General features: G+C 38.2%; 2 protein-coding genes across 2 annotated transcripts; one reads left to right on the top strand and one right to left on the bottom strand.

Annotated features, from left to right (window-relative positions):
- Window positions 1-2674: 2674 nt before the first annotated feature.
- On the bottom strand, window positions 2675-3139 carry LOC110464610. Its single transcript, XM_021519922.1, has one exon. It carries the CDS (start codon window positions 3137-3139, stop codon window positions 2675-2677), a length of 465 nt encoding a protein of 154 aa, XP_021375597.1.
- Window positions 3138-9766, top strand: LOC110464609 (uncharacterized protein PB18E9.04c-like). Its single transcript, XM_021519921.1, has 2 exons — window positions 3138-3160; window positions 8515-9766. The coding sequence occupies exons 1-2, from the start codon at window positions 3138-3140 to the stop codon at window positions 9764-9766; spliced, it is 1275 nt and encodes a 424-aa protein (XP_021375596.1).
- Window positions 9767-14011: the final 4245 nt, after the last annotated feature.

The following is a 14011-nucleotide window of genomic DNA, read 5'->3' as shown; positions in this document are numbered from 1 at the left end:
GTTTTGGAGAACCACACAAAAGATCATGGATTGTGATATTGCATAACCGAGAATCATTGTCAAACAGATCTTGACGTTGTCTAGTAAACAGAATACAAACAAATATTATATACTGCATTTTCGCATTAATTTCGCCATGCGTAAGATGAATTGCTTATACAAATACAATACGGGCTTTTTCTGTTCACGTCATACTTTACTTTATGAATACCGCAACCTTGTGTATGAAAGATTCTTTTTTTTTTTTATTTCCAACGTAGATTGAAAGGTTAGGTGACGAATTACTATGATTCCGATGAATTACAGATTTAAAACTGCTGAAGGATGGCCGCTCTCTGACATTGTAAGGTAAATCGTAACCTCGTCGTATAATAGAAGGGATAAAATATTGAAATGAACTTGGTAATCGGAAATTCCGTGTGATACCACCGATGGTATGCCGAGTGATGTCGCGTTCCGAGTGATAAAGAGAGGGCATTTCAGGATATGTAGACAGCTTTGTACAACAGGATACAAGATACAATAAACTTTATTTAGCATCGCATATAGGCTCTTGAGAGCTATTATTGCGACAAACATATGTAAAATAACAATAATATATTTTATGCACTTTCCGTCCTGCACATAAACAACCAAAAGAATATATGAGTGAAAAAGGTCACCGTATGGTGACTTTTAATATATTTTCAAACAAATAATACCCAAACATGACGATTTCAAACATCTGACAAGTACAGCATAGCATTATCATATATATTAATATATATTCAAACAAATAATACCCAAACATGACGATGTCAAACATCTGACAAGTACAGCATAGCATTATCATATATAAAGTAAAACAAATACATTCGTTGGTGAGTGGGGGTTGGCAAACTACGCCACTTAGATATTGTGTTAAAATGCAGGAGGGGAGGAAGGTATACCACACTAGGTCTGTACTTAGAATGGTTAACACAATAGTTTTGCACTGTGTGACCTTTTTGTTTACAAATTTTCTCAATGGCGCGCTGTTTATAAATTTTCTCAATGGCGCGCTCAATGCAGATTACCCATAATCTTCGGCTTTTAATTCAAGGCGTGTAACTCTTCCTATCCCTAGTTTTTATGCATGGAAGACAACTCTTCGATACCTATTTTTTATTTATTCAAATAAAGTGGTTATGTGCACGACTCCAGATGCATAAATTAAGCTAAGTGCTTAGCTGCCTTCTATTGCAAGTAAAGGGAGATAATCACATATATTAATGAAAAACAGTAATAATCATCACAGAAAAAGAAAGTATACATATCCCAGGTTTCTAAGTTATTGGGAGTCCCCTACCTACAAAGGCCCCATGATATATGTATAAAAATAGTGTTAATATATGAAAAGCATTAAATGTGATCACAGATAAGTAGTATTCAGAATAAGTAAATAAAAGACATAGTTAATAGTGAATGAATACTTGTATATCACACAATAATTACTTGGGACTTAAAACATCATGCAGTGGAATATACATACAATGTTAATATAGCAAAGAATACGAATTGACAGAATATACACTATTATAGAGTGAATTGAAAATGATAACAAAATTTATCAAGTTTTGTAAAATGTTATATTTTAAAATATATGGAATTAAAATACAAATAAGATGCTGCAAAAATATAGAATAGAATTAATACATAATAAAAACGAATTAGGACAATGAAAGTATCAGACAATCCAAAATGTGACGGAGGTAACCAGGGCACAGTATGAAGTATCACTCTTTGCAGATATTGCAAAGGCAGATGGGGCCAACCCAGGAATGGACCAGCCTCCTGAATTCTTTGAAGTTTTCAACTTTTCTGAAGTCATTTGGGAACTGTTCCACACCCGGGCGACCTCAAAAGCAAACGATTTATGTCCATACTTCACAGTGTTGACCCTGGGCACCTCTGCAGTATGTTCTTTCCTGAAGTCATAATTAGACATCTTAATATTTACAAGATTATGAAAATTTTCAGGAGAAATTTTGTTTATAATTTTAAAAATCCCACAACCCATTTCCTTCAGACGCCTTACATGAAGCCTGTCGCTGTTGGTAGTACTGAGTAAGTGTCTGAAGGACGAGTTGTGAGCATTATGTATAAACCTTAAAGCTCTTTCTTGTATCTTTTCTAGCTTTCTGACACTCTTCATGGAACAAGAGTGCCAGACTAAAGAACAGTAGTTAAAATTTGAAACAATAAAATAACTTTAAATCACAAGTCTACCTTGTTTGGTTAAAAAAACTCCCGATTCGCTTTAAAATGGAACAATTGCCTTGAGGCTTTCCTACTAATGTCAGAGTTTCAAAGTTTAAAAATGAATCAAAGTTCACACCTAAATGTTTGACAACACTGTCAGGAACAATATCTATTTCGCCGATACTAAAAGACAGTATAGCATTTACCGAACACTCTACAAATGGCCTTGAATTTATCAGGGTTTGCTTTCATCTGGTTTAATTTAAACCAGTCTATTACATTTTGACAGTCATATTCAATATTATGTTTTAAAGCATCTTGGTTTTTATTCGATTCACTGACATTGTTGTTGTCTGTATAATTATATAATTTACAGGATGTCACATATAAAAAACATATCATTTACAAATACATTAAAAAGCAAGGGTCCTAAAATAGAACCCTGGGTACCCCTTCAGCACTTCCAGCCAAGCACCTCATTTGGAGCCTGCTGCTTCCTGCTGCTCTGGTAGCTGGACACCAGGTTAACTGAGGCTTTGCTCAGGCCATAGGCCTCTAGCTTCCCGACCAACAAATTATGAGGAAGACAGTCAAAAGCCTTGGAGTGGTCCATCAGTAGGGCAGCTACAAACTCATGGTTGTCCAGGGCTCTACACCAATCCTCAACAAGTCGCAACAGGGTGGATTGACACCCAAATCCTAGTCGGAAGGCTGCAAGGAAAGGATGAAAAGCATTACTAAAAAAGGCAGTCAGTTGATCACACATGGTTCTTTCAAAGGTTTTCGATGTACAAGGTAAAATGCTGACTGGTTGGTAGTTTTGAGTATCTAAAATATTTTTTTTCTTAAAAACAGGAACATCCTGTGCCTCCTTGAATCTGCAAGGGAACTCTGATCTATCAAAACAGTGGTTAATCATGTCGCTCAGAGGCACACTGATGTCAGTACAACAGGCTCTAAGGAGTTTTGAAGATATGCCATCGGTCTCCTTCGCTTTCACCTTACAGATAGACTTTTCAACCACGAAAGGAGAGACATGATTAAAACAAAACTTTGACTGATCATTATTGTTCAAAAATGATGTAGACAGGGAAATTGGTTTTGTAGAGAACAGATATAAGGAGTTCCGAACAAAGTACACAAAACATTCCAGTTCCATTTTAATATATATATACATCATGTACATGAACACTTCGTACATTTGTACATGTCTATATCGTATGGATTGTCCTATTGACACAGATGTACATGTAGTAGTGACGTCTTCCTTAAATAACGTAAAGGCGCAACATATTTATAAGTAGTAGTTATAGATATAACATTATGACAAAGTCAGAGGAGGGGAAGACCTGTTGTATTCTATTGCATACTATCGTATGAGGCGACTAATAAGGAAGCCCCTGCAGAATCGATGATTTTATTCTGTGTGTTCTGCTGCAGGGATTTTAACGGGGATGTGCCTCCTTGCAACATTTGGGACGTCAATTTTTTTCTTTTCCGTGATAAGTTCTCTTTCTTTTCACCATGTCTTCATTGGCACATCTGGATAGCCCGTTGGCAGAATAATACTGTATATCAAGACTTTTTCGCCGCAGTATCATTTTCGCCCTTTTCGCTCTCCGCAATACGTAGTTATTTAGCATACAGTAATTTAATGTGAAGGGCGAAATTATTCTGGGCGAGTATTGATTTTTACCGGTAAATGTTGAATGTTTGACTGAGCGAAAGTTCCCTGGTACACAGTATAACTATGTTAAATGCCATTCTAAGGTTAGGACATTGCAATGAGATGACGTTTTAGCTGGCCCATCATCTCTAGACAGCGTCTTCAAATCACCTCAGCTGTTACAAGGACGTAAAACCATGAATAAACAAACATGTTGAACGAAATGTAAAAAAGGTTTTTCACTCACTGCTCTGGTAGGTTTGGTCTTATTAACACTTCTATGTACAATCAATACCATACCAAACTCTCGCAGACAGTTTAAAAATCTTTAAAGATTATACAGGGGTTTATATACACAATGAACATTAGGCATTTCCTAATATGCTGGATATGATTTTCCTCTGTACAACGGCGTATCGTATTAAAAAGAATTATTATGCATTGCGTTCAAATCTACAATTCGTCTGCAATCCTAAGTCAGCGTAAAAACCTATTACTTCACGGGCCAACTATTATGGTCGCTTAACCTCTCGATTAATATGAAGGTAAATGTAATTGCAAGACGAATGCTGTAGACGTCCACTTAAGTCCCACCTGAGTTACGAGAACAGTCACATACTCGGCAGACCGCACCGTTCGGCAGACTAAACTAATAGTCGTAAGCGAAAAATGACAAATGTTATTCCTGCATAACTCTAGTTTTTACGTTGGCAGCAAACATCGTCATAGCGCACGTGCATCTCCTAATGAGCCCATTCTCATCCATTATCGGTAATTATATTATTGCCAGGAACTTCACCTTTACTACTTACACAAAATGTAATGTAATAAGCGAAAGGTCTCCAAACTGTCCCCGACATAGACGTGAGAGGAACCTCTCTGTGAAGCCATAGATAACAGACACGTATAGATGAGCGCTTTAAATTACGTACTACTTATTCAAAGAATGCTTCACAAGAATGTAGCAATTCATGAACGTCATCGCAAGAATTCGAGCACGAAATCCTCATCATTGATGTCATAGTGGTTTTAACGATCCGTGGTATCTGCCAACAACATCCACTGCGCATACGACACTATACTGTCTTGATTCCCGCTCAGTTCATCCTCCAATACGATTATTCAGAAGAAAAAAATCATTTAAGGAATGAAATTAATATTTTATCAACATTCACGAGGTTGTAACAGCACTTGGTGATATTCCATACACAGAATGCTGCTATGACCCCATAAACGTTGAAAAAATAAATTTCATTTCTTCTATTATGTACATTATACTGTTTATAACACCTACCCAAGCTTGGTTCTTTAATATTGATGACAGGTCCTTTCTGTTGAACTCAAGAAGTACTTACCAGGGAACATACTCTTGGTAGCCAAGCACAGTAGAATATTAATCTATATATGACATGATGCATCTTGGTGCAAACATCTTGTTGATTTTGGTCGGAAAGATATGAGAAGTGTTTGAATCTGACCAAGGAACACGCACACTAATCACGTGCACTCATACGGTTAAAAATCGAAGCTGTAATTAGTCAGCAGTATACAAAACGTACATCTGATGGTCGTTAAACAATATCTTTATCATCTGGATTACCCCAATCTTGCATCATATAATTAAAATCCCTTTGTTACTCTTGCATACCAAACATGTCTACTTAAACCTTGCTCTTTGATTAAAAAGTAGTATATTTTATGTAGATAATCAAAGTGCTTTTCCCTTTCGATCAAAACAAGATTGTAATTAGCGGTCGAGTGGCTGACTGTTGATGAGAGGTAAGGTCACGTGACCCTAAATAGCAATGGTGATAAGATGATGGCTGAGATATACAAGTAACGAGTCTCGTTACCTGAGATTTCGTTGATCATCGTTCGTAATGACAATTTTTTATGGCATGCTAGTGACGGTCTGGCAATGATCTATAAGCACAGTGTCTTTTGATTAGTGATGAAAACTGTAGTTATTAAACTAGATTAGTTTTGTTCGATTATGGCATTCTAACGGTGGTATGTATAATACAGCCTTTATATACTGACGTAATGGTAAGATATAGTCTATAGGTGTAATGTATGTACCTCGTACACTAAAGGATCAAAACCAACACAACTATCTATAAATCGTTCTAATAAAAAGCAGTTTTCATGTTTAGCCCGAACACTTCCGGGATCGGTTTGGAATATACACGTATCACACTTACGCTAACACAATATACAGTTATAAAGTACATACGAGTTTGAATTATATGGGTTGTATTGCTCCCTTGGAGTCTCTAGGTCCATCACATGTATTCTGGTATAAAGAACATCAATATAATGCTGTAGTTTGCTCAGAAAACACTATTGGCGATTGTGATCGAAACACTGCTTAGCTGACCAGCGTCGCCCTATGCGAGGCCGTACTTAATATTTGTTTTGGAGCTGGATAGTATTCATCTGTAAAAAGAATGAACCTTTTAGAAGATTGGAATTGATTCTTCAGAACGGGTTTTTCAGATAGGAACTTAGAGGGATCATTCTCGATAATACGCGTACAACATCATGCTGATAAAGACCTGTAACATTATCAGTATTCATACATTATAATATCACCAAGTGCATTGTACATATGTGATATTAAAAGGTTACTGTTTGAATATCATACAGTAAATTATCGATGTAATGCCCCTATGTTCATCTGCCGCCTGTTTTCCGCCAAGATATTTCAATATTCCTTTATCTTGCTTTCTTAAAAAAAATCCTTTATACATTTCCCTTAATTTATCGCCAAACCTCTCCAAACGCCAAATTTTCTTGGGATAAATGGTGGCAGTATAACGAGGTTTTCAATGTATAAAAAAGTGCAGGAAATTCGTGACGTAATATTCTTACCATTTTCTAATGACATCCCGCTTGACAACAGGGCTGCGCGCAATTTTGAATAAATGACGTATTTCTAATTTTCGCTATTATTTGGTAAGTTTTGCCTTCCAGAATGCTTTCAGTTCGGAGGTTACGTACATGTACCATACCCCGGGATAGCGTTTGTTCTCCTCGCTTCATTAATATCGTTAAGCTGTAAATCTACAGCTTTGAATTCAGTAATTAGAAAGTACCGCTCTGAATGGTAAATACTCAAAATGATATAATCACATGTGAAATATAGCATTCTTTGTCATCTGCTTGTTCATGATATGTTGTTTTCTATGTGCAACACACGGCTTTCCGATCAAAGGCATTATCCTGGATTGATCTTTTTCCGCCCACACGTGCCATGATCCGCCCACCTAACTTCATATCCGCTCGCACGTGCCATAACCGCCCCACAAGCGCCATGTCCGCCCCACAAGCGCCATTCCACTCTCGACTTAACACATTTCAGGAATGACTATTAGTATGATTTACACATTTAGTGGACAATTCACTTATAACACTATTCCAAGTAGAACAGTTATTAATTGATTTTGCACGATTTAAGATGAAAACAAAAACCACTAGTATGTCTCTTCTTTAATCAAAGAGAAAAAATTAATTATAATCTACGTTAAGAATTATTGATTGTCAATTCTTTATGTTTGAACCTGTGTTTGAAAATATTTCTGAACTGTCCATTAGTTTTGAACATTGATTACATATTAAGCTATCATGCTGTTTATTTTATTTCTCCTTCGTGATCAACAGGCCCGGTTATGTTTGATCTCCTCCCATCAGTATAGTTTTCTTTATCGACATTTCCTGTAGAAAACTTTGCTTCATCTCTACTTATCCAACTGTGATGAATAATTAACAGTTAAAACCAACATGTTCCTCCAATGTGGTATTTATATATTCCATCTTCACATTAATTAGATCCAAACACCTTTTCCGTCTAGACCAAAAAAAGTCTTGCGATATTGAGTACTGATTTAATCATTGACCTACTTAGAGTGGCTGTTAGGTCATGTTGATACTGTTTCCGCTTTGTCAGCAGATTCTGTTTGAATTTGTTCTTCCAACTTACGCTAAAACCATTGGTTAGTGCGTTTATGTCAGCGCATTACGGGACCTTATGTTTTTTCAGTAATTAGGGTTTTTAGGGTAGACTGTTAAAGTTATTTCCCCAGGGTTCCGTAGCGATCTTTACCGAGAGTTGTCGTTCGTAGCGAGTGTAGGGAGAGACAACTCTGCTGTAGCGGTCGATAATTTGATGGGACTAGTACCGAAGATTGTCTGGTTATCTTCTGTCATTAGAGATATTTTGCAAGCATCAGTTAAATTGTTTTTCTTTTTAAACATTTCAGGCATATATTGTATCGCCGGCTTGGAATATGCTTGTTTGCTTCTTTGTTATTAATCAATGGTAGTCCATGGCGATATTTCCCAAGATGCATGTACACATACCTCTGGTTAGCCCCGTTGTCAGAATAATGTGACAAGTTTGTGTTATTATTTCTTGTTATTTTAATGAGATTGAGATGAAGCTTTAAAGTGTCTCTCGAATGACTCGCCAGTCTGCTGCGACTGTGATAAGATCTTAACAATTGCAAAGACGTCAATCCCTAGCGAGCCGGTCCATCGTAGAGATCAAACAAAGACGTCAACCCTATCGAACCGGTCCATCGTAGAGACCAAACAAAGACGTTAATCCCTATTGAGCCGGTCCATCGTAGAGACCAAACAAAGACGTCAATCCCTATCGAACCGGTCCATCGTAGAGATCAAACAAAGACGTTAATCCCTATTGAGCCGGTCCATCGTAGAGACCAAACAAAGACGTCAATCCCTATCGAACCGGTCCATCGTAGAGACCAAACAAAGACGTCAATCCCTATTGAGACGGTCAATCGTAGAGACCAGACAAAGACGTCAATCCCTATCGAGACGGTCCATCGTAGAGACCAAACAAAGACGTCAATCCCTATCGAGCAGGTCCATCGTAGAGATCAAACAAAGACGTCAATCCCTATCGAACCGGTCCATCGTAGAGACCAAACAAAGACGTCAATCCCTATTGAGACGGTCAATCGTAGAGACCAGACAAAGACGTCAATCCCTATCGAGACGGTCCATCGTAGAGACCAAACAAAGACGTCAATCCCTATCGAGCCGGTCCATCGTAGAGATCAAACAAAGACGTCAATCCCTATCGAGCCGGTCCATCGTAGAGACCAAACAAAGACGTCAATCCCTATCGAACCGGTCCATCGTAGAGATCAGACAAAGACGTCAATCCCTGTCGAGACGGTCCATCGTAGAGATCAAACAAAGACGTCAATCCATATCGAGCAGGTCCATCGTAGAGATCAAACAAAGACGTCAATCCCTATCGAACCGGTCCAACGTAGAAACCAAACAAAGACGTCAATCCCTATCGAGACGGTCCATCGTAGAGATCAAACAAAGACGTCAATCCCTATCGAGCCGGTCCATCGTAGAGACCAAACAAAGATGTCAATCCCTATCGAACCTGTCCATCGTAGAGACCAGACAAAGACGTCAATCCCTATCGAACCGGACCATCGTAGAGACCAGACAAAGACGTCAATCCCTATCGAGCCGCCGGTCTATCGTAGAGACCAAACAAAGACGTCAATCCCTAGCGAGCCGGTCCATCGTAGAGACCAAACAAAGACGTCATTCCCTATCGAACCGGTCCATCGTAGAGACCAGACAAAGACGTTAATCCCTATTGAGCCGGTCCATCGTAGAGACCAAACAAAGACGTCAATCCCTATCGAACCGGCCCATCGTAGAAACCAAACAAAGACGTCAATCCCTATCGAGCCGGTCCATCGTAGAGACCAAACCAGAGAAAAACGCAATCAGAAATCATGCGAGACCAGAAGAGACAGAAATCAAACGAAACTAGCACTCAGGGTAACTATGCCAACTATCACAAACACAAACGAGACCAAACAATGACAAACCGAAACCGAAACCAAACCAACTTCAATAGAAACCAAACCATTTAAAAACCGAAACCAAAACGCCCCATCACAAACAGAAACAACAAGCACCTCGAATAAAAACGGCAATGTATCACAAACAAATACCTAAGCAAACCATTGCAAAGAGTAACAGCACCAAAAAGTGGCCAACACAAACTAAACGAAGCCACAAAATATCGAAACAAAAAATAAACCATCAACAATAGGCATTTATAACTGACAGAATAAACCTTAGTGATTATGGAGTAAGAACGTTACTATTAGATTCAAGGCTGCAATAATACAAAACGGTACCCTTTTTCTTTCGAATAATTCGTTTTATACTTTAGCTAAAATGTCAGTAAATGTTACTCCCGAGACAACGGTGGCGCTTCTAAAAAATACACCGATCGTGGATTTAACGTCAGTGAAGGAGGGAATTCCAACTATTTATATTCTATTAACCTCCAATTGCTGATCTACACATCACTGGTTGTCATGGTTATATTGGTTATATCGTCCCTTGAAAGCAGTTGCTATTTGACACTGTTGACGTCACACTAAAATGATATGGAGTGACGAGAGGACGTTACCATTCCTCGGGGTCCCTCCGAGAGTATATTCTTTACTTGCTTAAAGGTTAACAGACTTTCCTAAGTGTGGATCAACTTCAATGCAAAACTCATAAATAACATAAATGGAATTGGTGCCTATGAGCAATTTCATTATATTAAACTGTTATTGAGTTTGTTATACTGTTACGGTCATTTTAATGCAAGCTCGCTCTCGATAGTATGCCTCGTACATAATTCACCTAACTATAGGACAATGCTTCGCATTACAAATCGGTGGCTATGGTGACGTATATTTTTAGTTTAAACATATTTTATTGCCAAAAAATGCAAGAGGATTGGGCACAAGTTACATGAACATTACTAACGCCCGTATATTTTGACAGTGACAAGGTCGAACTAAATGGCCTGTTGTAGCATCGCATTTCGAAATTCATTGCTTGGTAAATTAGAGCATTCCGTATGGTCCATCCAGATGTATGGAATGTTTTTTCTCCTCTGTTTTAAACTATTGTCACTTGTGTTGGTACATTATATTGTATGACAAGAAGCTATGGTACATTCCGCACCCCTCTGGTAGATGCTTACACAATTTACCTTTATTCATTTCCTTCTGTTTTTAATGACACGTGGCACCTAAAAAAACTCGCTCTCAGATGACATATGCAGACCTCACTTAAACTCGTTCATGTGTTCTTCAGTTTTATTGGTGTTACTTTGTTACACATTCTTCCGTGTAATACCTGGCCGCATACAGTCATTAGTTGGTTTGGCATAGAGGTCTTGTACTGAAGTTAAAATCGTACGGGATTTCAGGTGAATTGCTTATGTGGTTNAGGTAAACTATGTTTATTGTACATGAAACAAGGCATGCATTCTCATCATTTTCACTTCTTATTTATCTCAAGAATACAGGTATACCAGTATAGCTACATCAAGCATTTCAATTAGAAAGGGTTTTGCCTTGTTTACAATATCATACAACGCGTGACTTGCGTAATATGTGACACCCCGACTCATATACCACACGAGGACATACAGAAACACAATGTTATTGTGACACGTAGATGGTTAAAAGTGTGATGAAATCACTCCGTAAGGCATCTCCAGGACACCGTCGGTCCAGGCTTTTATCACAGTGTAAGATCACCTTGTGGAGGGAATATGAAGTTAATTATAATTAAGCTGAAGGCCACTTAGCTGGTCGGTTCGATTACGAGACTGTCCAAATTTGATCTATGCGGTTACCACATCGCCATTAACACGTCCTCGGACAACATTAGCTCTAGACTTGTCCGCATCCTAGTCTAGACGTTCAACCTTTCATTCCGGATAAAAACTATATATTACCCAGTCTCGGACTTTCCGGGACTGGGTTCCGGCCTCGGGTCTTGACGCCCGATAGGACAGATGTACTTCCGCCCAGTATCCTTCCGCCGCGAACGGGACGAGTTGGAAATATCAATTTCTGTGTATTTAGTTTCTGTGTACTCAATTCGTGACACGAGGTAGGAATCATACGGGTTTTAGTTTACTTATACAATATAATTCTTTTCGTCAACAATGTAAGCTGAATATCAAGAGACAGCAAGGCTATGTCAACTCTGGTGACATCCTCTAAACGATCGAATTCTAGCCGCGGTATATGGGTAACACCAGTGTTTCGATGTAGTCAGCGCTACAATGACACTCTGACATTTTAAAGTTAATAAAACTCTTGAAGTACCTTCTTAAGTACCGGAAATATGTATTTTTTACATGAATAAGTCCTTCAACCCATACCATTTGAAGATGGCTCGATCATCCAGTTAAACAAAATAAACTCGCGGTTCCTCTTAACGTTTTAAATCTATGATACCTGAAAACAACGAGATGGAGAAACCCAAATATGTTCGGAGAGTTATCGCCCGTTGCTTACCGATTCTTACAGCACTACACATTATGGTGTTGAATAGCTCTGACGGGCTAGGATTTAATGGTGATAAGGATTTACTTAGAAATAAATTGTCTAGCATGGATACAAAATTATCATTACGTTCAGACAATGTACAGAGTCGGATAAACATTGACGGATTCTTTGGCGTGTAAGTTTACACCTGGGTGGGAACGTATAACAGGCTCTGAAAGACGTCGCCTAAACTTTTGACAGTATTATTGGTTTATGCTAGCCGTGACTACTATACAGCACCGCTGGGTATCATAACGACACACGGTTACCACATGGTAGGTAGTCATTCGGAACACTTCGGAAATCGGAACGAGGTGTTCTGAATGGGTAGGTAGTGTTTTCTAGTCACCATAATGCAGTCGAGATACAATATCATACATGTACCACAATCACGTACAATGCAGTATGTTTTTGGAGTCAATATAATACTTTTCTGGTTCATTATTCGAATCTGATATATTTTCATTTGTGGTTTTTCTTTCGTGAAGCACCTTACATGTATATCGTTAATTGCTTGTGGTGGAGGGCTGATCTTAAACATTTTAAGTCCACATCCTCAACATTTATGATACAGTGTTATATATGGTAGAGTTGCGCATGTACATATATTAATTATCCAAGACGTGTACCATCCAACTCGGGGGGAGGGCAATATCTGGGTTATTCTATAACTTTATTTATTTTACAATAATCATGCAACAAGTTATTTCAACTTACATTAATCACTCTTGTTTGTCTTGTTGGAGGAAATCGGAGTACCAAGAGGAAGCCCACGTGGTCGGGCAGGCGACCCCATTCCTTTGTATGTCCGACCGGAGAAACGAATTCCGGCCGCCCCGGTGTAAGGCGAGCGTGTATCCAATGCGCCACCCGACCACCCGGGTATCATGAAATCAAAGTTGATCTAATAATGGCTTATCAAATCATCGTTTTAGCATATACAGTGCACGTGGTTTAACATAAAGTTGTTTTTACTTAGAAATTAATAATTCGCAAGTTTTCGAAGCTGTTTCATATCGAGCGTTACATTCCAATATTAAATTCGAATATTTATGTTTTGTCTACCTATTAAACGGCCCGTTCCTAAAAGCAAATCACATTTTTCCACTAGTTTGACCGGTTTTTTTTCTATTTGGAAATTGAAATAAAAGTTTTTGGTTGTAAATGTAGAATGTATAGTGGTAAGTCTGAGGTTTCGATTGAATTCAGCGCAAATAAATACTCTCCTTCATAGACCGTGCCCCCAAACGTTATATGTAAATGGGTAGCTTAGGAATACAAATCTCATTCAGGACTCTTACCCATCGCTATTAAATATAGTGCAAAGTTACAGTTTATCGCACGTTGGTGTAAAATTATCTTACCACATATACAAGGTATCTTTTAATATGATTCCATAAAACATGTCCATTGTATAATAAATAATGAAGGATTTCGGCAAACTGATGTCTCAGTGTGCGGTAGTCGTCTGTAACACAGAGTTAAAATGTACTAAAGTAATTGGCTGTCTGTTGTAGGAAAAAGACACTTGTATATGAAAACAAAAATGTAACTTATGGTTGTTAATCCCAGACATGACCAATAGAATGGCGTTTGCAGACTTAACAAAATACCCGTTATATTGATCTTTAGTCTGGTCTATTTTGTCTGAAGGTCGATAGCGAAATGGAAAAAAAGCAGAATATCGTGAAAATGAACATCGAATAATCGTTAATTACCT

The sequence above is a fragment of the Mizuhopecten yessoensis genome, unplaced genomic scaffold (assembly GCF_002113885.1).
Source record: "Mizuhopecten yessoensis strain PY_sf001 unplaced genomic scaffold, ASM211388v2 scaffold11015, whole genome shotgun sequence".
NCBI classification, from domain to species: domain Eukaryota; kingdom Metazoa; phylum Mollusca; class Bivalvia; order Pectinida; family Pectinidae; genus Mizuhopecten; species Mizuhopecten yessoensis.
This window is presented reverse-complemented; position numbering and strand designations above follow the sequence as displayed.

Bases quoted from the DNA above. Each gene is read 5' to 3' on its own strand.
- LOC110464610 (XM_021519922.1), bottom strand. From the start codon at position 3,139: ATGATTAACCACTGTTTTGATAGATCAGAGTTCCCTTGCAGATTCAAG.
- LOC110464609 (XM_021519921.1), top strand. From the start codon at position 3,138: ATGTCGCTCAGAGGCACACTGAT. The intron at 3,161-8,514 runs GTCAGTACAACA...GGTCCATCGTAG, and splicing joins TCGCTCAGAGGCACACTGAT to AGACCAAACAAAGACGTCAA.